Source organism: Bombus fervidus, chromosome 1, assembly GCF_041682495.2.
Source record: "Bombus fervidus isolate BK054 chromosome 1, iyBomFerv1, whole genome shotgun sequence".
Taxonomy (NCBI): domain Eukaryota; kingdom Metazoa; phylum Arthropoda; class Insecta; order Hymenoptera; family Apidae; genus Bombus; species Bombus fervidus.
This window is the reverse complement of record NC_091517.1, coordinates 26,205,539-26,230,281: the sequence shown is the minus strand read 5'-3', so window position 1 is coordinate 26,230,281 and position 24,743 is coordinate 26,205,539. Positions and strand designations below refer to the sequence as shown.

At 40.0% G+C, this 24,743-nt stretch overlaps 2 protein-coding genes across 5 annotated transcripts in view; one reads left to right on the top strand and one right to left on the bottom strand.

The window, feature by feature from the left end:
- The window catches only part of Nd-b14.5b (NADH dehydrogenase (ubiquinone) B14.5 B subunit), a 31,109-nt gene extending 29,968 nt beyond the window's left edge, over positions 1-1,141 (bottom strand). For 2 of the 4 annotated variants that reach the window (XR_011800894.1, XM_072012072.1), the window contains exons 1-2: positions 719-1,141; positions 83-226 (exon numbers count right to left, since the gene is read on the bottom strand). Coding sequence is in view for 2 of the 4 variants with exons in the window: in XM_072012072.1 (XP_071868173.1) it covers positions 83-226; positions 719-893 (319 nt within the window). In the remaining 2 variants the exon portion in view is untranslated. The remainder of the gene's footprint in view (positions 1-82; positions 227-718) is intronic. The other 2 variants (XR_011800895.1, XM_072012085.1) reach the window with 1 other exon arrangement.
- Positions 1,142-4,704: 3,563 nt separating this feature from the next.
- Positions 4,705-24,189, top strand: LOC139991400 (uncharacterized). The gene is made up of 3 exons (XM_072011431.1): positions 4,705-5,303; positions 20,096-22,815; positions 22,847-24,189. The coding sequence occupies exons 1-2, from the start codon at positions 5,238-5,240 to the stop codon at positions 20,558-20,560; spliced, it is 531 nt and encodes a 176-aa protein (XP_071867532.1). The 5' UTR covers positions 4,705-5,237; the 3' UTR covers positions 20,561-22,815; positions 22,847-24,189.
- The last annotated feature ends 554 nt before the right edge of the window (positions 24,190-24,743 follow it).

The window sequence follows — 24,743 nt, the reverse complement described above, 5'->3', positions numbered from 1 at the left end:
TCAATGATAATCCTTAGAAATAAAGATTTCCTAAAAAAAAAAAAAAAAAAAGAGAAAAGAAGATATTTATAATGTTTTATACTTGGCTCTGGAAACCGTTCTGGATGACGCATTATATAATCTCTCATTATCTCGTCCCTTCTTGCAAATCTTATATCAGATGCCCAATGAAGACCATAACCGAATAAAGCACCAGCTATGGACGCCAATACTATGTATGGCTTATCTACAAATTGAATACACTTAGTAATATGATTGATAATAATATGACACCTGCATTAATATTAGATGTACGATACAAAGGAAAGAAATTAGATTTTTCCTATGAAATAATAACAAAATTAATTCATTACTATAGTATATTAAAAATCAGTATGTATGTAGTAAAAATAATGAACTCAAGATCATATATAAATAAGTTACATTACAATTACTTGACTCAAAAGTTAAGTTATATATTGTAATAGTAATTTGCTTTAGTTTATAAAAGGGAAATCACACAGCGGGAGACTAAAATGCATTTCGTTCAAACGTGATTCTAGTACCTTATTTTTGTCATCGGAACAAATGAAAGTATACATAATAATGTTAACATAATAATGTTAACATAATAATGTGTAATGGTAACATATTTAGTATCTCTCCGAAATAAACTAATAATGAATTATAGTTATTACGAGGTTAATTATGTTAAAAATAATTTATTTTATCAACGTACTGGCTGTTAGGGGTCTTTTTAATAGCCAATTTTTTGTTAGCATTGCAGAAGTTAACGCAATCGAAGAAAGTGGTACTAAATAAAATCTAAAAATATGATTAGATCGATCTAGAGGTGTAGGTTCAAGAAGATCTAGTGCCCATTGAGCAGGAAACTTTTCTTCTGTCTCTCCCATTTATTCGTTTGTTGATACGTAATAGATATCACAAATAATTATACAAAGTGTAATCACAAATGCGATTACTTGTACCACAGTTGATTAAAGTTTTATGTTGCACGTAACTCTACTATTTTCACTTATTTCTGCGCCTGCGTATCACGTAATATGCTTTTACTCTATGACATTATTAGGATTTTGGGACATTGAGAACTGAAGGAACAGAAAGCACGCAACCTTATTCAATGCACAAATAGGTGGCGGCTGGCAAATTATATAAAAAAATGGTATTATACAAACCAAATCAAAATTAAAAATATAAAGCAAATTACAAATCTATGAGTTATACTTTCATGGTTAAATATCATACATTGCTCTACGTTTTTTTTTTCTTTTTTCTCTTCTGCTTTTTGCTTTTTTATTTTTTTTTCTTTTTTCTTTTGTACAAAGAATCTTCCGATAAAAGAATATTAAAAGATATAGGTTAAATTATTATCTAAATTTAAAGTAGTATCGGTAGGGAATACTTTAATCATTTATTCATGTTTTCTCGAAATATTCTTGTAACACAAGTAGAGTTGAATAAGTAGGAATGTTGGTTGAATACAGGAAAGCGCAATACGAAGGATCATTAATTATTCGACACTACATGCTACAGAAGTGGTCCGTGTTCGCCTGCAATTAGCCTGGGGACCTGATTATGAATTAAAACGACCACACCGGTCCTCAGATCAAAATGTTAATTTATATATCGTTTACAGTATCATGCAGGTGGAAAATGGACCAAATTCGTGTTCTCGTTTCCGGTTTGTTTAACTCGTTCTCTTCAGACAGACCATGTTTCGTTCGTTATTCGATAGATGGAGTTCTTGTTCGTACCTATCTTCTTACGATGCAAGCAAAACTAATGTATTTATTTGTTCTCATCATATTCATGCAATTATATAACATTGTGAACAGTTTTACTAGAGAGAAGGAGAGAGATGGCTGCTCCTTTAATATCTAAATTAGTCACGATATAAACACTTTTACTTTATAATATATTAAACACATGTTATATATTACATATATTTTAAAAATCTTTAAATTAAATTTGAGTGAAAAGGATTTTCAACTTATTTTATTCGATATAATTTGTACAACCTTTTACGTCTTTGAATTATGTGTCGTACCAATACATTTTATTTTATTTCTATATTTTTTGGTATTTTGGGGGAAAAATTTGTCAACGAATAGAGGTATAAAAGTACATATATATACGCATCCCCGATCAGGATGTCTGCTTCAACTGGCGATATCTCGAGACGAGACGAAGCAGCTCTTCGAACAACTCGAATAATGTGTAACTAACGTAATACGATATAATGGGTGTAACACTCGGAAACACTGGACTACATCTTTCGCAGATCGTGTTTGTCTTATGGGCTTTTTTCTATCCTTCTTCTTCAACATTATCAATTCTGTCTAACAGTTTGTCAATTAATTATTTATGTTCTATGTCAACATTTATCGATTTTTATCGATCGATAGTATCGATTCTGAAGCGTTCTATTTCTTTTATAGAACACAAAAGACACATAAAGTTAATTGACAATTCGTACTTTTGTCAGATATAAAATGATTCGATTCGATTTATCGGTTGCTACGCAAGGAATCGTCACGAACTCTGTGCCGGCTGTCGCGCGAGCAGATTGCAAACACCTGTCCACCAGAAAATATTCACCGTTGGATATTCACGACGAAGCTGCCACGGCAGAAGGTTTGTCAGCTGCTACCGCAGCTGAGGTAAGCGATCGTCTTCGCTCGAAATACTCGAGACCCGAGACGACGATATACAGATCAGCGAGTTTACTTTCGATCTTCTGCGTGGACCGTGCCCGTTTTCTCCTCAAATTTCTTCACCGATTGGCTTCACGATCCACAGATTTTTCAATATTCCGATCATTTTGATAGCCTACATATTTTCTATGGATTGTATTTCGTGGTTAGACGGTCGAGTGAGCTCGCCACTCAGTGTATTCTAGCCGGTATGTATCCAAGAAATAAATCAAGCGTTGTTAGACGGAATCCATCTGTTAACCGGCTGACACCTCTTATTTGTTTTTGTCTTAAAGAATGCTTGAATTAGAAATTTGTTTGTTTTGTAATTAATACGACGTGCCGCCTCAACAGGTATAGAACGAAGGTAGCTGCTATCTAAGACAAACAGAAAGCTATTGAAACATAAATTTGAAACATAAACTTAAAACATAGAAGAACAAAACAAATTGCATTATATTTTATCGTATTATAATCGTCATAATCATACTATATCGTTTAAAACAGTTTCGATATACTTAAACAAAAGCAAAGAACGTTTTAGAATTTATTTTACATAAAATATAGGATAATTTATCGTATAAATGTAATAGTAGATCTAATTTTTATTTGCAAAATCTGTTCAATTTATTAGAAATATACAAAAAGAATACGTTAATATGCGTTCTTTTTGTATATTTTCTTTTTCTTACTTACTTTGTTCTTAATAGGATGCTTTTGTCGAAGTTGAGCAAAGTCGATGATAAGAATGCTTTAATTCGTGGAAGCAAAATCGACGGATAATACAGGGAAAGATCGCTTTAGTCTCAGAATAAGGTACAACAGATTACATACAAAATATTAATATGTATACACGATATATTTATACTTATATATATATACTTATGTACGACGCGTGGCATCATCAAATATCCGTAACGCCTAAAAAAAATCTAGCGTTTTTTGCCTAGTTATGGAACGTGCAGATTGCTTAAAAGATTCACGTTCAATCAGCCGAAAACTAGCGTGGTTCATAGAATTTTAAGTATTTTATACACTTAATAATAAACAACTCGCTATAATATAGCGATGTTTAGTTTACTTTATTATTAACAATAATCAGCTAAAACACTAATCATTCATCGTCATTCGATGGATTATTGTTCGAGGTAAGATAGAGTAATGACATATTCATATACTTATGTTTATCGCATTGAATCACAATGGACACATAATTTATCAATATATACATAGCTTGCTATCTTTAACACCAAGATATTAATTTCACTCTCTGCAAAAATAATTGTTTGTAATATGTTTGAAAGAAGCGAGAATTTTTTAAACTTGATGCTATTTAAGATATTTGCGGCGTAGATCGACTTTCTTAGAGTTTTCTTCTTTTTTTCTTTTTTTTTTTTTTTTAAATTTTGACGATACATTATTTCGTATGTAATCTATCATATGTATGATTTAATTTTTAGAGAGTCTAGTCATACCGAAATTGGAATATTTATCTTCAAAGTGGATAGTTTTAACACGTAATTCCTATGGTAAGCAGCTGCAAAAGTGACTTTTTGAAAAATTACGAAAAAACCGTTCTTACAAAGTTGTTAAGAAACTGATGTGTTATGTAAAATAGCTAGATGAACTTGTTTTTAAAGAAGAATTTAGCCCTCATCTCACCGTTTTCAAATGAAAGTAATGTGAGATATATCGTAACGATAATTTCAGCGTCGAAAATGCCGTATATTATAACGCGAAGTTGCCGCTATGTACATTTACGAATTATCTGTTAGTGTGCGCGCGCGTAGAAAGTGCAGACAAGAAATTTCTTCGTAGAGGAAAAATGTCAGACATGCGCGAAGAATATGACTTTCGAGTGTCAGCGTGTTTTACTTTCGAGGGATATTGTCGCGCGCTACAAGTACCTTTAGTACGTATATACGTAATTTGGCTGCGTAATATTTAAGTTGTACACCCCTGGTCCACGGTGTCGAGACGCGTTGGTGGGAGGTAGCCACGTGATCGAGCGCGTGTTCAACAATAACAGCTGCACTGTTGCTGTTCTCTCAATTCACGCTCAGCCACCGTCGAAGTTGGTTCTTTTTCGTCGATCTTTTCCAGTGCGAAGCTACTTAACTGGTCAGAAGGGGAAACGAAAACATCAAACGTCTTATTAACAAAATTGATTAAGCTGCTTGATTGGACTAGTAAGTTTACGTCATAAACTTTTGTGAAAATTGAGTTGGTTAACGTGTGGTAATTTCGGTCGAACATATATCGATCGATCGATCCGTTCGATGAAATCGAATCGTGCCGCGAACTAGATCGTGCTGTAATCGATAAAATATATAATCGCGTAGCCGGGTGGCGGACCGTGGAAATCGGATTTTCAGCGTTTCGTTCGAAGATAGAACGAAATTTACGACTTACGAGCCGGTGTTCGTGATCGATGTGCACCTGCAAGGAATAGCGTGGGATGCTGTAAGCCAAGGCGACTGCCGGCTAACATCGCAGCTACTTTGGACGTGAAACGTATCGATAGGGAACGATAACCGAACGAGGATGCTTCCTGCTAGAAGATTAATCGTTGCCGTGTTTGGTGTTTGCATGTTGACCGTTCTTCTTGAGGTAAGCAAGCGTTTAAGGTGATATAAGCGTACTCGAAGGAACGAATTTTGCGAGATTTTTAAAAACGATGATTTTTCTTCTCTTATTTTCTACTTAATGCGAACAGTTGCTTGAAAAAGGTTGAAAGCATTCTCCGGAAAGGTGAACTCGTAGGAATTTTTGTAAGATCATTCTACATATAGTGTATAATTTATTTTTTCATGATAGGACATTTCGTATATCGGTATATCGTAAAACATGATTTGGAAGAATGGTAACGTTGGAAAGCGAAGGCAGAAAAGTATACAGGGAATCGAAAACTCGTACCGAACATAGACAATTGATTAAACTAAATACGAACTTATATATATTCGATCAACGTAATTCCAATCAACGGAGAGATTTAGAAACTAATTGTCATCTATGATACAACTGTCAATTTTCTTAAGACAGAGTACATGATTTCCATTTATCGCGCTCTATAAAGAACAGATCGTTTCACGATATTCTTTTTGCCAGCAAAAAAGATATTAGCCCGTTTCGTTTTTCGTACACGCTTTTTATGGTGTGAGCTTGCTACGTTCATGATGTGATCGTGAGCTGTTTCTAACGTTCCCTCGTTTTATTCCATTCGCTCGACAGACATTTTCTACTCGTTGGCATAATCTCGGCAAAGCCGCTTGCCGAACGTACTTTTGCTCTTACAATTAACGGAGAAGAGACACTATCGTTGTTGTTTACTATCTATCTATGGATTAAGAGTCGCGTAGAGGAAGTGGCGATGATGAAATTATGAAATTATTTTCTTTCCTGTAGGTCGCTAGAATTTTTATCGAATTCGTCGTTCGCATCTACGTAACTTATTCCGATCTAGAGCAATATCTCATACATTTCCAACCGTTTTACGCAGTCGTGATAAGCTGAAAGCTAGACCGAGTCAGTGCTTTGCGAGTACATACGTACATAGGTACGTTCGGAGATTAAAGAAGCACGGAAGGAAAAGAATAAGTCCCCACTGATACGTGTTTGCCTGGCAGAACCGAATTAGCATTTAATCCGAGTTATCTTAAACTTATATTTAAAGGATCTTACTAAACGTTACGATTTATACGTTTGTAATAGATTTGAAAATATTTCCCGATATTGACTGCCACTTTTAACGCTTTTGTACATGTTTCAAATAAAAACATGTAAATAAAAGTAAATGAGTGAAATAAATTCAATTTTATTAATTGATAAATAATATTTATAAGATTGAATCGATTGATAAAAAAAGAACGAGTCGAGACGTTACACGGTTTATTTCGTTCTAACGAGAGTTTCAGCCGGTGTAGAGACAGGATATGATTTACGGTCGAAACAGGATGAATTGCGTAAGGAGTGTGTACGATCTTGAGCCACGGAGGAAACGATAATTCTCGACAATTACCGCTGGTCGTTGGTAAATATTTAGGGGGAAATCGATCGAAGGAAAATAAAGTACGATCGCGATACCAGGCGTTTCGAACCTCGACGAAGATTCTTTTCTCGACCGATTCCGAAACGGTGGATTATCGGTTTCGAGGGATATAAAACGCGGTGCTATCTCGTTTCGCTTCTACCATCGCAATTTTCTTCGTGCTCACGGTAATTAGAGGAATTAGGGAAAGTTCGAGGTGTTTTATCGTAATTAAAGAGTTGGAAGGGAGCGTGTTATTCGCGTCGCGTCGGCCAGCGGCTATTCTTACGATTCTACGTAGATAAAATAATAAAAATGTTTGGAAAATGATGGTAAATGAAGTAGAAGTAGAGAGATCGATTATCAAGACAAGTTCGATACATCGATCTACTAAGCTATTATCTACAATGCCAAGTCCTGATGATAACGCGAGTCGACATTAAGATTAATAAGATTAAGAGATGGTTTCACGCGGGAAATCTTGACAACTTGCGGAAGATCTTCGAGGAAAACGAGCGAGATACGCTCTTCTCGAAGATTTCCGGAAACTATTTCTTTTCGCGCTTCGATGTCTATTCTTTGGCTGTGTAACGCGAGTTTTCTCAGAATCAAAGAATTCTAGCTCCGTGTCCTCGTATCCTATGATAGCGCTAAATACTTCAAAATCACGAGACAATTACTCGAGTCAACCACGAAGAAAGCAGATAAAAGAATAAAGAAACTAAAGAGCGAGCTAAAAGCAAAGAAAGGAAATAATCGTCGATGAAACCAGAGGGGAAATGAAGCAGACATTTAATTGCGTAATTGCGAATTTTCACCCTTCTTCTACGGGCTAATTATCCTCGCTGCAGAGATCATCGACGATAGATAAAGATCGGTTCTCACACGGGTCTCGTTAACGACACTCGTAGAAGAACGAGAAGGGGGATGGAGACTGGTCAAGTCGGGGGAAAGCACAATAAAGAAATAGAAGAGAAAAAGGGAAAGGAAGAGACGAGGGGAGAAAGAGGAAGGGAGCCCTTTATTTCGAGTACTTGTGTATGTAAGTGCATGCATATATGCATTAGGATTCAGGGCGAAAGGTGGACGTACAACAAAGATAAGATTTGCGAGGGGCAACTTGGCAAGCGAGGCGAAAATACGCGCCGGAGAAATTAACGAAAGCTGGCGAAACGGAAAAGGGATGGAGATAGGCTCGGGGCGAAAGTGCGACGACGACGATCGTCTGGGAAAAGAAGGAAAATGAGACACGTGGAAACGGAATAGAACGTTAAACGAAGAAGAACGGAAGGGACGAAAGGTAGAAGTAGACGAACACTTTTTGTATAAATATGTTCGAAGAACTTTGAAAAGACTCGTCCGCGTTATCGTCTTTGACGAACTTTTCAGTCAATCCTCTATGCTAAATTTACGTATAAATTTAGTAACAGCTCTGTGCTCCGTGCGAATAAAAATTTTTTATTCCGTTTGGAAAGCGTGTTCAGAACGAAAAATATTATTCGCGATAAACCTTCGTAAATTACCGTTACTACTCGCACGAACGAATCACAGGTTTTGTTTCATCGCAAGTAGGAAAGAATCGAACAATGGTTTGAACAAAATAAAAGAGATTCCGCGTGTTTCTAGATTTACTTTTTTCGTAAATGAGACCATGTGCCGAAAAGATGGAACCGGCAAGTGAAAACAGCGAAACGGAGAAAGGAAAGGAAAGGAAAGGAAAGGAAAAGATAGAGAACGAAGGGAAGGAAATTTTTATAAAGCCACGTAGAACGTTGATTTAGGAAATGCAAATGAAATAAAACGAACGAAAGAATAAAACGTAGGAATGAAAAGAGAAAATGAAACGAATTACGACGGATGCGGAAAATTACCGTGGTAAAGTGCAATGGAATCTAGTTGGAAAGATCAACGGCGATGAGAAGCGTGGACGCGAGAAGTCGTGGGAGCTGACAAAAGGCTAGCTGTTGCTGAGAAAGCTCGTTTCCTCTCCTATACGTATATTACCTAGATATGTACGTTGTATATGTTGGTAGTTGTTGCCGCGTGTACTAACAAAGTGCGAAATGTTGTCACCGTCCACATCGCTTGACGCGTTAAGGGAGGGGTCGGTCCTGGAATATCGTCGACCATCGAATATCTTGTGAAAATTATTTTAAACTTGGAAAAGCGAAGGGCGGTGTATTATCGAGTCGTCGAACGTACATTTACGATACGTTTGTTCGCGATAGTAGCCTACTCGGACAGTTTCTTTATTCGATTCGAAGATTGGTATCTTGGTAATCGAAGGTTAGAAGAGCAATAAAGATTCTTAATGCATCGAATACTCGATACGTAATTGCCGAACTTTTAAGTCTGTGAAATTTTCATAAATTTAAAACGTCGTACGAGAGTGATCAGCGCTGTGAGAATAAATGTCAAGCTCTTCCGTCTTTTGTAATTCGATTCTGACGGATTATTACAAGAAAAACAAGAGAGGAATCCGTCTTTACTTTTTAATTCGAAGAAATCGAGTTAAAAAGCAAGTTGATCCAAGTACTTACCGATTAAATTACCGTACATAATTGAAAAAAGAAAGAAAAGAAAAGAAAGAAAGAAGAAAAAAGATTACCAGCGAACATACGCGCCATACGAATTGCAAGTTTCGAGGATGAAAGGAAATGGATGATTTAAAAGTTGCGCTGTAACTTTTTGACCTAGTTTTAACGTTCGTTCATCGGCTCTGTTAATTCGATTCGAGTGCGCTCTTTGCCAAAGCTACTCGTCCAACAAATTAATCCGCGTTAAATAAAATCACAAACTAAAAGAAAAAACAGAGAACATCATATTTGTACAACTTTTCTCCTCGTTTCTGCCCCCTTCTTAATTACGTCCCCTGTAAAATGTAAAATGTAAAATGTAAAATGTAACGTGTAAAATAAAAGACACGACCGCTCGCGTTCGACAATCGTACGGAAGAACGCTGGAACGTTGTCCCAACGGTGTGGAAGCCTAGTTTCGCGTGCGTTCGTTCGCGTCGTGTCGCGTCGCCATAAATGGGTCGCCTTTCACGAGAGAGCGTCCCATCCTCGTGGAAAGGTTCACGGGCCCATGGAATATTTAGCGATTTTAGCGAGCAAATTCGTGTCTATGCACAAAGCGCATCGCTAACGTGGAAACCATCCCGCGTGCACTCGAGAAACGGATTAACGAGGGACGGATGCAGACGCGACGCGGATGGATCATCGAGCAGAGCGTAAAAGGCCACGGTGAAAAATTCGCACGGCAACGAAAATGTCCGAGAGAAATCGAAACGCTTCGGGGATTGTGCGCTGTTACTCGGAATAAAATAAAAATCGAGCCGCGCGTGAAACTTTTGAAACCAGATGGGTAAAGTACGTCGCGTCGCTTTTTCGCCATTTCTCTCCCCTTTTCCTCTTCTTTTTGTGGAACGTAGTAGACTCGAAGTGCAGAGCGTTTTCGAAATTTTTTGAAGCGCTCTTGAAAGAGAATTTTTTCTTTTTTTTTTACAGCATCCTCCTGCCTTTACAGGCATTCTCGAAAAACGCTCTAGTTGGAATTCTTGAGGGAAAGAAATTTATTACAGCAGAGAATAGAAATAAAGTAGGATATAAATAATAGTGCTGTGGATAAGGTAGTAATAATCGAAAAAAAGAAAGACACTGGCCGGTACTATCTCGAATAAATTACGTTTCGTAAACAAGTGCTAAGCTGTTTTAAAATATACGAAGAAAAATGCAAAAACGTTTAAACGTAAACGAAATGAATTGAGAACGTGTAAGGGCAAGGTAGAACGTATATATACGAGTGCGCGCGCGCATATATATAATATATTTATAGACAGATATATACGTGCGACGAAATTGTGTTGTACGAATAAAACCACGTAACGTTAATCCATCGATAAGCATTCGCGTCTAGCTATTTCTCTTCCGAATACTTTAAGCCAAGATAATCGCAGAGGGAGAATCTTCAACGTCTCGAATTTCACTGCGAGTTAAGGGACGAGACTTGGACGCTTTTATCGGAAGAAAAATCTTGCGGAACGCGAATTTATTACATGCACACACACACACGTAAGAAACAGTCTAATTACTCGTAAAAAGCGACTCATAACGAAACAATAGGAAAGATTTCGACGATGATCAAAGCGCATGCAACGTTTATCGTGTGTAGACTGTGGCGAATCGACAAAGGTCGCCTCCGAGTCCGCTGGGAAGCCCATTGTGTCGAGTTAGTAATGCATTGGCGCGTGTGTGTGCACAAAAATTAATGAATCGAGCGGGTCAGGCGGAGCAGAGAGCATCAGTTTCCGCGGCAATTTCAATTCCTCTCGCTCCGGGAAACTCTGTCTCGCGAAAGCAAAATTAAACGCTTCCATTGTGGGAAGACGCCGCGAGCCGGTGGCGGGGCAGCATCCCCGAAGAACCTACTCCTACGATGTGACGCGTATTTATCGTAGATACGTATACCGTGAAACGAACGAACGTACGATACGGTTGCGACGCGTGCGCTTATTAATACAAATTGTTACTAATGTTATCGTTACGATGATAATGATATCGTCTTAATTAACCTCATAGTCGATATAGTGATTTAGAAGAGATATCACGTTCGCCTAGAAAACTGTTACGCTACTTAACCTAATTAGTAGCTTCGTAGATAGGAAAAGAAAAAAAGTTTAACGTTGTACTATTACGTATATACGCGAATACCAGGACACGGCGTACGAGACAGATACGCTGATATAAATCAGGCAGCTTGATGTTATTGTTGTTCGTATCAGCCCTGTATATACCTATGGGAGAACACGACTGACGTCTACTTGTAGGTTGATGGCGCGTGGATCGCAGCAAGGGTCGGGGAAACCGACGCGACGGGATCGCCGGAACCGACGACTTCTCGTTCCCATGGCATGCTAATGAGCCTCGTAAACCACGAAATACCCCAGTGAACCGAATAACTTGCCGACCATGTATATAAGAAACCAGCTAGCGTGCTTCTAAAACTCTCAACTAATATCGCAGTTTTTTTCATATATTTTATAGCGTTTCGTTATTCGATATTTTCACGCAAGAAGCAGTCTGCCGAGGAATCGCGAGTAGCTTTGCCGATAGTACGTAGCGGATATTTAGTTTTTTAGGAAAACGCTCAGAGGAAAAGATCTTTTCTTAAGTAGATACGCGAGTCGATCGAAGAGTCCCTCTTCTTTCTTCGCATGTTCTGCATGTTTTTCGAGAAATTTACATCTCGTCCGATCGTTGTACGTTTCTTCTGATAATCGTTAACGCGACTTTTTTCCACGACGCTTGTTCTTCCGAAAAGGTCGTGGGTTGGTTGAGCGAATGCCACCGGAACAGGGCGACCACACTCATCACTGGCGGATTGTTTTCTTGGCCGTGACCGGCGCAACGCCGCTAAGTATAAAGCTACGTCGTCGCGGTGCTCGTTAACTTCGACCAGCTCGTTAGCACGTGCGTACGCTCGGCCAATCCGCAGGAGCAACTCTGAATTTTGGTCCACGAATCGAGCGCCACTACGGTTCAACTTCCTTTTCTTTCTTTGATATAACCATCGCGCGGATTCTCGTTTTCTCTTTGACTTTGCTAGCCGCGCAGCTACACGATACAGAGCAGTACGCGAAGAGCTTACAAGCGATCTCGACCGCTCCGTCCCTCGGATGGTTTCGTCGGCTCGAATGAAATTGAGCGAGTTAAATCGAAAGCAATAGACGAAGCAACCGAGCGATGCGAATGGGTTTCGAGGGTTGGAACGAAAGCAGAACGAAAGCTTCGGAAAGCAAATTGACAGGGAGACACGAACTGCTTTCATCGAGCGATCAATCAAGCGGATCAAGCGGAAGACTTGTAAAATTATCTTACTAAGTAGGTACTTACAAGTACGAGTACGAGTACAAGTAGAATAACGACGATGCATTTTCGACTTGGTCGCTCTTGCGAATTTATCAACCACCGTAATTAATTCCATCCCGATGTTCGTCTTTCGCTTTTCCTTTTTCCTTTTTTCTTCCGGCAAGCGAGTGGAACGCGATTTTTTGAAAAGTTTTCTCTAAAGAGGCGCTGCGCAGCAAACGCTCCTCTAAAGTCTAAAGAACCGCGTTCCCATTTCTTCCGTGGCGTTGTGAAAAGAGTCGCCGGAAACGTGGCTGATCTTTTTTTTCCGGGTCTGAAGCGAACTGCAGACTACTCGCTCTCTAACCGAAGTCGGGCAAACTGGTGCAAGAACTTATGACAAAACAATTGAATTTAACTCGTTCTTTTTTTTTAAACTTTTACTTCTTTGGTATAAAATTTCTTAGCTTTTGAAATTATTTCACTCGACGACTACGTTAACGCGTGAACGGTGGTCGCGTTTCCAATCGCGATTAGAACACGAGATATACAAAAGGAAAAAAGAAAAAAAGTATTACGACTTTGACGGTTTATCTCGACGGTTGAAGAAATCGGCCGGCAGAGGAAGATTCGGACCGGTATTTTCCTCCTACGTACGCCTCGCGTTACCCGGTAACGCGTGGAGAGACGCTTTCGTCGTTTCCACGGAGCAAACCTTTACGACGCGCCTAGATATACTCGCTGAACGAGGGCGATCATTTTTTTCAACGAAACGAAAAGATCGTCTCTGGTCGACCAGCTTCGAGCAACTTTAAAATCGACTAGCAAAAATTGTGACTATTTGCAACGGTCTCCAACGGTATGTGCACGCCCCTTCGTTCTCATACGTTGGATGAAAAGGTAACTGCGTAGGAGGCAGCTTGCGGGCCGCAGGGCCTGCAAAAGGAGGAATCCTGTAACCAGACCGAGCCCGAGTCAAGTTTTGGATATAGGAAGGCGGAGGATCGAGGAACAATAGGGTGGTAGCGGAGATAATTATCAGAGTCGGCGGCGCAGCTGCGTCGTGTCGATTCGTTGCACCCTCGAGGCCGTACAATCGAGCTCGTGCAACGGTCAAAAGCCACGAGGAAAAGTTCAGCGTGCCGTGACACCGCAGCACTTTGCCGCATTGGCCATCGTGTCCTGTTCGCTCGAACACGTGCGCAACCCTTTGACCAGCTCGTCGCCTTCAACGGCCTCTCCACGGGTCGTTGCATAAATGCAACAGGCTGCAACGGACTAGGAGGACCGTTCGAAAAGTTTACATCGGTGTGTAAGCGACGTTAAGGGACGCGTTGCTGTTGTTTTCGAGTTTCTGCAACTTTGGTCGAGGGACTCGGCTATGGGGAAAAAGAGGTGTGGTTAGCGGGGAATTAGGTAAAGAGGAATCGGTGTACTCGCTGTTTGCTGTTTGTAGCAAATATTCCCGATACTTTTTCACGTTTTTTCGTCGAATAAATTTTCTGTCTTTCGATAGCGAAGGCTAAACGTTTCATATTTCGAAACGAGGTCGTTCTAAGAAGCAAAAACGACGCAACTGCTAAAACGATATTATTCTTTGCATTTATCTTTGTCCATTATCGATTCGTATAATGCAAATGCGTAAGTAAAAATTGCCAAGTTCAAAGCAGCGGCAATAATCGTCGATGAATAAAAAATAAGTGTCTTCGTTGCGACCAGAAGCGCAGCTTGAAAGAGAATTACGATTGGATTTGTGGCTTTAAAGATGCGCTTTTACGCAGGTACGGACCTAGGAACGGAAATTATCGAGCAAAGCTTCGTTCGATGTTTTAACTTTTAACTCTTCTTCGCGCTTCTCAGAAATATTCAGCTTGTGAAACGTAATATGCGCGTGAAAAGGTATTTTGCATTTGCACGCGTGCGTTTCGTTTTCGGTCGTCGCTAGGACAGGAAGGTGGAGAGAAAAGGTTGAAAGAAGGACGAGCGGTGCACGGACCGTTGCGTAAACACACAGTAGGATACAGAGAATAATTTCGTTACTACCACCGAAATATCGAAGCGATGAACGTTCGCGTAACGAAATTCCATTTACTTCGTGTTTATTATTCATATATCGAAATCGAACGTAACGGGCAAAAAAAGAATAAATAAATAAATGTTCGGGCTTGTTTCTTTCCAATTGAAAACCAGTAAACTAAATATAAATTCTTCGATATTACTTCTCAGTTTCTGTTACTTCATCCGTTATTCCAATTTTATTCGATATCGTCAGGGTAATAGGTTTCCGAAAATATAGCTGCTTCTTCTAATCTTATTCGACGTTGAATAAACAGAAAATCGCCGAAAGAAATAATTTTACGAACCGAACGACCTTACCGAGTCGCGATGATGTTACGAGTTACGATAAACTTTCTCGAGTTAAAGCGTAGATCGAATGCTTACGGTTAGACCTAAATTATAAAAGACAAGATATAGAAGGAAAATGTTCGAAAGCGAGCCGATCGCAACGACACGGTGAAACGAAACGCTATCGAAACGTTGCTCTTAAATCGAGCGATTCCTTGCGCATCCCTATTTCGTAAATGCACCGGAGTGCACCGATTAAAACGCTCGCTGTTTTCACTTTCCTCAGCACGGATCACGAAACTCGACTAAATATCCTGACAGAGTAAAAGCATTACGAGTTTATATCCTGTAATCGGTGCTCGGTTATGAACTTCAATCCGAACTTTTTATTCGACGAGACTAAGCATAATAACGTTTCAATTTCGTTATAAACGCGGTCCGAAACGCTGGCCGAAAATTCGTAACATCTACTTTTTCAACGGGTTAAACGCGCGGTTGATGTTATTCTAGTTTGCACATAGATTGTTCGTAAATGCAAAAAATGTGTCTGCGCATAAGGAGAAAACAAAAGTATAGTATACGTTAATAATTTCTGGAAAGATGTATGCTGTTTAATCGAATACAGCAGAGTAGCGTTCGTTGAGCGATACTTGAGCAACGTATTCGATAAAATTGCGAACGCGTTATATAGGTACGCGTATTTGAAATTTACATGGAAATCGAAAGTGGCCGGTAGTTGGAGAAAGATGGAGCAACGTGCGTAAATACGAAACATCGCAACGACGTTAACGACGATTCAAACATGTTCCTTTTCTTTTTCTTTTAACGTGACTCGAGAGCGGGCTTATCGATCGGGGCATAAATCGAAAAAGAGTTAAACGATGTGGTTAAAACGAAGGAAGGTTAGAATTGGCTAGAGAGGAAATTAAAAGAGAGAGAAATTTCTATGGCGCGCTACGACCAGGAAGGAGTAATTTTCAATCGGAATTGATCGGCGCGACGCGACGCTAGCATACCGGCGGTGGCGATGTGGCGGTGAAAAAAAAAGGGGGGATACAAAAGCCACCGCAATTACTGCTTCCGCTTTGTCCGTCCTACCGGAAGTCCTATTCATACTCGTCGCTATGAGCGCCGTTACTTCCGTCATTGCAGTTACGGACCTACGACCGATCGTAAATCATTCTCTTTCTGCTCTTTCCTCTTGCAATTAGCCTTCCGTTGTAAAACAGTGGAAACGGAGTTTTACGCGACGCGTCGTCCAACGATTAACCGTCGATCGAAGTAGCGATTAAATTTTAGGGTAAGAAATTACAAATAGATAATGTCACGCAAAATGGTTGTTGACGATGTTTCTCGATGTTCCAATCTTACGACGGATACGACCGAGTCTCGCGATAGTCAGCCTCGACGTCCAACATCCAACTCGTGATAGATTGCGTTCGCAAAGACTTTGAAGTTGCCTCGAACGCGATAGATCTAGATCATAACGTATCCCCTTATGGATGCAAGATGGTCTACCTGGACCGTAATCGAGTTTGAAGATGATGTAGTCCCGTGAAAGATTGCCTCCGAACATCTGTTTACGAAACAAAAGCTACGTCCTTTTACCTCGTCTTCGGCTCGACAACTCGCGAGCCTTGCCAGCGTAAAATGATCGATTGCTTTCCATTCGTTCGAACTTAACGCCGAGGGAGCAAGAATCGCGCCGTGGTTTCTCGAATACGAACGATGAGTGAAAAAAGATCGCGAAGAATGGAAAAGTTACGATAACGCGATTCGAGGCTGATTCGTTGGGTCGCGTCTCGTCGCGCCGGGAGGGGTGCGGTTGCAAGCGCGGAAAAATCCTCGGAAATTGTTAAAGACCCGTTTCGAACCGCGGCCACTCGGCCGTTTACGCCAGCTTCTTTCGACGATGCGATTTCCTGTTCGCTTGCCGTACGCCAACCCTATTGTTATCGATTAAAGGCGAGGAGCCCTTCGGACGCTACGTTCCGAGGCCGTGCCTCACCGGTCGTCTAGAAAATTATGTTTTTCGCTTGCGCGAAGACCCTTTAAGATCATCGTCGTTATTATGACTTACATAAAGAGAAAGAAGTGGTTTGCAGTTGACGCGCGTGTCTGTGGAACGACATTTTCTGGAAGTATTACAAATTGCAGATATAAATGAAAGACTTTAGCGATCGCACGCACGAATCGCGCGCGTAGCATGGCTGAATCTTAATGACGAGTAATGATCGTAATACGCGGAGTTTCGTTGTCGGTTTCGCGTTCACAAGCTGCGACAAAGAAAAAAAGGAGAAGAAGCAGACGCGTAGCCACCTGACTCGAGCCAACTCGATCTTTAAGTTTCTTTATTAATAAGGGGGTGACGTACCCGGCGCTGGGGCACCGCTGTTATTAACCCTTTTCACCGGACTCGTCTCGACCGTAAATTGACAGGTTGCAACCTTACGCGAGAAGCCAGGATCGTGTTACGCCACCGATAAAACGACGCTGTAACTTACGAACGCGTACACGTTCCCCATCATGCTCGTGCTGTTTGCCACAGCGATCTTCTTCCTTTTTATCTAGTATCGGTGAAAATCAGAAAAATCTTTGTCTTCGCTAACGTTTCGTCCGATTATATCGGATTGGACTCGTTATCGGCGTTCTTCGTCGTTTCTTCTTTTTCCGATGTAGCACGCGAGATGTTCTTTTACAGTACGTTAATGCTATGACGTTCGATAGCCGGTATTTTCTTCTCGAAATAAATGGGTTTACGTACGACACGCGACGAAGCTTTGTAAGTAACGAAAGAATAAAATATCAGAGATGTTCGAATCTTTCCTTGCTGAATTGAAAAGCTGCCATTCGTATTAATAGAATAAATCGATGTAAAATCTGCATTCGCGTTCGATGCAAACGTAACGTTTGCGTGAAAGAACAAAGCTCCATAGGACGATGTTTCTAATTGACAAACTCCAACGACAGTTGTTCCTTGCGAAAGACGATATTGGCTGCAAAGAGGATAACGCAACGAGAATAATAATTCCGTTGAGCAACTTTACATTTTATATTAATTTATAGAGCTGGAATCAGAAAGCGAGAAAATACGGAACGTAATTTAGGTGAATTATCGGCTTGGCTCTTTGATTAACGAAAAACCTCGGCTTTACCGACGTCGTCTGCATACTGGCTCGTTTAAGTCCGTGCAGTCTTTTCTAGGGTTTTCGCGTTCAAGAAAATCCTCGAAAATTTTTCCATACTCTTCCATGCTTATAGAATAGTCCGCGACATAAATCGAACAATTTTTACCTCGAGCTTTTTAAGCGGAGCAAAATTTAGACAAACGTACGAACAAACGAAGAGTCGATTAAAATTAATGGTCGGAAACGATGCGGTACGCGGATTACACAACGATCGGTAGGGTATAGGCGTATAGGGTGTATAGGTATGTTAAATTCGACGAAAGATCGTACCAGCGATTAACGTCTCTTTTCGAGCGAACGAATTCACGATCGCGCGCTATCGATAGAGAATCGAGCCGGTGGTTGCTGAACGTAAGGAGAAAATAAAAGAGACGAACGAGGTGTTACGAACGGACGGTGGCTGGCGCAATGACGCACCTGATGGCTAAGTGACCGTTGGCGCGTGCCAGCAACCGGCTGCTGCCAGCTGCGACTCGTTCGTCGCTCTTTTCGTTATAGGCGACCATCTTCGCCCCTTCTGTCCTCCATTGATTTCAAATGGCGCGGACGTGCCACGCGAACGCGCTGCTAGAAATCAATAGAAATCGATCGCTCGAAAAAGTCGTTCAGAAAGAATTCAACCACGATTTTATCCCAACGATTCTTTTCTCATTTCGGTGATCGCAAACGATGCGCGATCTATCTTATTAACTTAACGATATCAAAAGGTAACGTTAAATCAACGTGAAATAAGCTGAAGTAAGTATTTAGCTGAAATTACTATTTGAATTTTATTTTTAAAAGGAATTTCACTTGACCGCTGATGCTGGACTGTGGACCGCGTCGATCTATTTATAAAGCGTTTCGCTCTGTTCGGTTTCGAATCAAAATGACAAATCGATAATCGATACGAATTCGGATCGCCGATTATTTCTTAGATATTATTAGCTGCCTTCTAAGAGATAAATTTTAATTCGCCTTCAACGCGGTTTCCTTTCTTCGATTTGTCGAAACGAAACACGCTTTCAATTAGTACGAATATTTTATTTTTCATAGCTGCCAGGTGTTTCGCCGAAATCCCCTTAAACGAAATAACCGCGCATTTGGCGAGTATCGATGCGACTCGATTCGTCAATGACATATTATACTTTTATCTGAATTACCAGTTACGTTACGAAGGGAAAGTAAAGGCGCGATTCGTTGGCGAACAGATCTGCCATTCGCATGGGTAGTCGAAAAAGGGAGAACGTTCTTTAGGATTGTTATTTGCGCGTGAAAGGGCACGAAGCTCACGCTGGACAGTCATGTTAGGACAAGGGTGAAGCTAAAGCCGCGAGAAACCCTAATTTGCGTGTTGATCGAACGAATTTTCTGGTATATCTCGATAGCGGTTTCAGGCGCAACGAAAGAAAGGCGCAAGGTGTTGGCCCAGTCAGGTGGCTTTATCCTTTGGCACCTGTTCTCCCGAGCTATACGGTAAATTTAGAACAAAACGATTACCAAGCCTAAGGTCTGTTCGCTTGAATATAAAGGTCCATACTACCACCGAATAGCTTTGTTGATTCTAATCGACGATCACGAAATAGTAGTACGATAGTACACAAGTATAGAATAGTAGTAGTAGTAAAACTTGTATTTCAAGTTTCCCGATAGACGATACGTCAAGCTGTAATAAATTACTTTTGCGCTTCTAGCTTTCTTCTTTTTTTCTTTTTTAATATTCCTCCTAAAGAATATCGATACGATTTAAGCACGAAATTTCCAAATAATTAGAAATTCCGCTACGTCTGTCGTTCCGCTACAGATCTTTTCGAAACCGGTTTGCATAACGGTTTCTCAAGTGTCTCTCCCTTTTATATCCATCGACCGCGTCTTCTAAAACGATCCGCTGCTCGATCGATCGAAAATCTAAAAAATTACAAAAAAATGTGGCTGTCTCTTATATAAAGTCGATACAAGCTTTCGATGTACATGGAATTGCCTCTGAGCGAATCGCATCTGCCCTTGTTCCAGGTGAGCGAAGCCAGGCCGCACATCAGGCATCAGAAAGGCGGGAGCCATTGTAGCAGATGCGGTCCAGGCTGGGGCGCCGTGAACCATTGCGTCCGTGGCCGTGACACCGAATGCGGCAAATGTGCACCAGGCACCTACAGCCCCCACCACAGCACCCAGCCCTGCTGGATCTGTTCTAGGTGCGGTCCAGGCCTCTACGAGGCGCATCCTTGCACTTCCAAAACGGATACCGTCTGCGATTCCTGTCACAGGCCTGCTCCGGATAATCTCGACTATCGAACCAAGTGCAAAGGTCGAACGAATTTGTTTCTCGCACCGGAGGACGCATTCGGCACTGCGGAGCAGAGTATCTTGGTGAACGAACCCGATGGACAGGATCGGTTGGCAGACGGAGACAAAGTACTGGAGAAAGACGCCGAGGCGGCCATTATCGATGGAGAATTTAATTCTTTGGAAAGGTTCTAGGACTGGAACATAGTTTGGCATAGTGGCTGTTACTTTGTTTCCATTTTTAGGGAAACGCTCTCTAAAGATATTACCGCGTTCGGTTAATCCGAACGAAGGAATCGCCTACTACCGTTAAGTTTTAGTCACCGATGATCCGCCATTCTCCTCTTCTAGAAGTAGTAGACAAAAATTCTACTTTCCAAGACTTGGCGATCTTCTAACGTTCTGCGACAACTATATCTTGACGAACCGTGAAGGGGGCACTTTCATTTCCTGATATCGTTTGAAACGTTCCTACGGTTCTACGAGATCCTGTTCGGACGAGTAAATCGGGATTGGAGATCGAGTGGAAGCTTTCTCCTGGGATATCGGGTTTCCTTGAATCGTCTGGAGAAAATTGCAAGATCCAGTTGTGTGGAATACCGAATTCTCTTTAGAAATTCATAAGACGAAGAGAGGACGATTAAGAAAGTTTTCGGCTTCGAATAGAAGCGGAAGATCGTGGATTAAGACTCGTTAGCCCCGTCGAGTTCGTTTGCAAGCTTTAAGACTGTGGATCGGATTGAAGGATTTTAAAATCGCTGATCGAATTTAAAATGTTAATCGAGAGAAAGATTGAATTATTAGAACATATTGTTATTCAAATGATCGATATCCGCGCTTTAAGTTAAGGCTCGACTGGTTAACGTCTACTACTTGTTAACGCTGGTGCTCGTTTTTTTTCTTTTTTTTTTTTTTCAATTTTCCTATTACGTACCTTTTTCTTGTATATTTTAATAATATGTATAAATATTCGAGAAGGAATTGGTCGGCTTAGATCGATCCCTCGTTGCTAGTCAGTTAACCGCTAAGTAGTCGATAAGAGGTATCATATGGGATCGACACGAGGTAATATTTAAACAGCAGCGTATACCGTACGCATATGCCGCCATAGTTCAACTCTAAACATAATATATAACGGCACGTCATCTTCCACCGAGCGATATATTGCACCTTTGATGTCGACAGCTCGTTAATCATGGTACTCGGAAAGTCCAGTTCATCGTGGCGTTCAATCTCTTTCGACAAAATATTTCCGATTGTCTCGCATGGGATACAGTATGAGAATTTCGAACGGTAAGACTTAGGAAGCTTACGTTAGTTTTGAAACGACGTCCAATTAGTTACGTTAGTTTGCCAATCGATGCTAATAAATACGAGATACTTAGATGGTACTTAGCTGTGATTCTCTAGAGTACCTTTGATTAATATTCGGCACTTGCTTGAACCTAACGGGACAATCGTTTGAACACGTTCTAACTGTAGATTCCTATATGATATAATATATTATAAGCATATTTATATGTATATACCCAAAGATCTCCTTCATATTGTCTGCATATACGCAGATTCTCTCCGCAGAATTCTGTCGTTCGAAGAATTCCTTTTCTTTCTTTCGTAATTATTTAGAAAACTGCCACCATCTTGGATTTCGTTGATATTTTTAATATGTTGCCTATAACGTCAATACGTTGAACAACCTTTTCCTTTACATGTAATCGACGCTCGGTCATAGTTTCCATGATATTCGCAAAAAGAACTGTCGGTACTACTACAGTGAATTCTAGCTATAATTGTGCATCCGTGACAACGTACGCGTTAGTATTGGTTGCCGTATAAAATGACACCTAATACAAACCTAATTCTTATCTTCTGTTTATAGCTTATATAGGTTTGGTGGGTTAGGTGTCGTGCTATCCGGCAACCAATACCAACGTGTGTATGCTGTCAGTTACTTACGAATATCGATGCCGACGCGTAAACGATAAAGTTGCTCGAAATGTTGACTTTTACGATATATTGAGAAAAATCATCGAAATCCAACATGGCGGCAGCTTTCTAAATAATTGCCGAAAATTTGTATATCCGCGTATTTCTAAATTTTCGAACGTCATTATGTATCGAGAAATTACCAAACGTTCTTCTCGCAAGATCTCTTTAGAAAAATTCGTTATTCGATGTTACTCGACATGTATACACGCCATTAGATATCATCCGTGTACGCAAAGCGTGTAAATACATTTTTGTAAATATAGAAACGATGACGGTACGATTCAGTTGCTGTGTTAAAATCTGTTACATGAATGAAAATCAGCGTTTCCGTTATTCGCCCAATATTTTGTTTATCGGACTTTTGCGAATGTTATAATTATATTTTTTTTTTCTCCTGCGATGAAACAATTAATGAAACGAAAAATACTGAAAAAGGTTGCAACGTTCGAATATCGTGCGTGGTACTAATCGATTGTTTTTAGTTTCAACGAGGTGAATGATTGAAAACTCGACCCTTTTAATGAAATGTTCGCCGCTCGAAATATTTAATATTTATTTATCAGTTATTTATTTTATCTGTGACTATTTTGAGAACCGCATCTACGTGCAGTAGTATCTATATAAAAACGAAATGTTGCGGCAAATTAACATTTTCCTCTCCTGTATAATTCAAAGTCGATTATACGTGTACATTTCGTTGCCGGGCGATTACAGCAAGGCGAGAAGCATGGATTTTCGCACAGACACTGTCGATTCTCGATCGCGGATGGAAATTCACGAAAGCACCATTATACTTTTTATCTGTTTTATTTATTTACGTCAATGTTCATTCCTTCGATGGACGTAGCCGCAAGAGATACGTCTACTATATGGACACAATAAAGTACAGACATAATACTCTATGTAAGATCTTTTTTGTTTTCATACAACCTTCTGCTCTATCATGTTCACGCTCGAAAAACCATATAAAGAGCCTATATAGTATATACGTTTCTTCGATGCTCAAATATACGATTATATAGATATAACCTCGAAGTGAAACTATTGTCGCGTCTTGACGAAGTACATAACATTTCGTATCAGGTATTATACGATTCGTCAAATATTAATCGTTATCGTTTGAATTATTTATGCACGATGCGCTACGATGTATATACACGATAACCATATGACCGAAGAAAAATGAAAATAATTACTCGCGGAATGCTACAATATATGGGTCATATACATATGTGCTGTTCGACGATAGCTCTATTCTCTGTTCGCTTTTATCCGTAAAGGTGATAATTTCGATTTGCATTGAAAACGATACGTCGTTACTTGGAATTAGCAATTGCAAATACTCGAAAATCTCGAACGATAACGGTAGTTTCACCGTAAAGCCGAAATTCGAATATTCGACGTTTCAGGTTAGATACTAACTTCGCTCGATGTTGCGTTATTTCACTGCTACCATGTTATATTAACATGATTCTAAGTCTTACATCATATATCTACGGATCTTAGAAAAATGTTATTCATTTTATTTACTTTCTCCCGTAAAGATGATCTCAGTCAATCGGTAGCAATGGGGAACGTTTGCATTGTGGATCATATCGTAATTTACAGTTTACGTGAAGGAAATCTAAACAAGTTCGGTTACCTTGCAAGAAGTTTGTTCGTGTGATCAAGAATCGTTACATCGATGACGATGTCGATAATATAATGCTCTATAAATGATGTGAAACAACGTCGTTATATTCTCGTGCGGTAAAATCTACCTATAAAAATAACTTACTGTAAAATATGCTGCAATGGGATCAATACGAGTACAAATAAAACATTCCTCGCATCGATTCAACTATGTTAATTATTTGTAATAATCAAGATAACCTCAACTATATCCTCTAGCCTTCTAAGGAACTTTGAAAATACATAGAAAATGTTCACTGTTCAGCTACTTGTTGTCCTGTCAGATCCGTTGTGTTCTTCGATCGTGACAATTCTCAAGAGACTATGCTGTACGGTATATACAACGAAATTTGTCTAAGTTATATCAACGTAACATACACACTTTCTTGCGGCAAACGAGTGATTTGTGTTTTATTTTTCGCAATCCATACTTGACATATCACCGAACAATTCTTACGTAAAAAATGTGAAAAACGAGAAACGAATCAGTTTTATCGCTAAAAACACACTGTAACGCGAAACCACGTGTTCCAGAACGTTCTTCAAGTTAGGCATAAAGATAAATCGCGAACGCGACAATTCACGGGACATCGTCGAGTAAATTTATAACGCTCTCTAAATAGTCGTATGATTTGTTCATTGACATCATGTGGACCCCGTAGAAATGTTCATACTTTCAAATCGAAGAATAAAGCGTTACTTCTCTTTTATTTTTTAT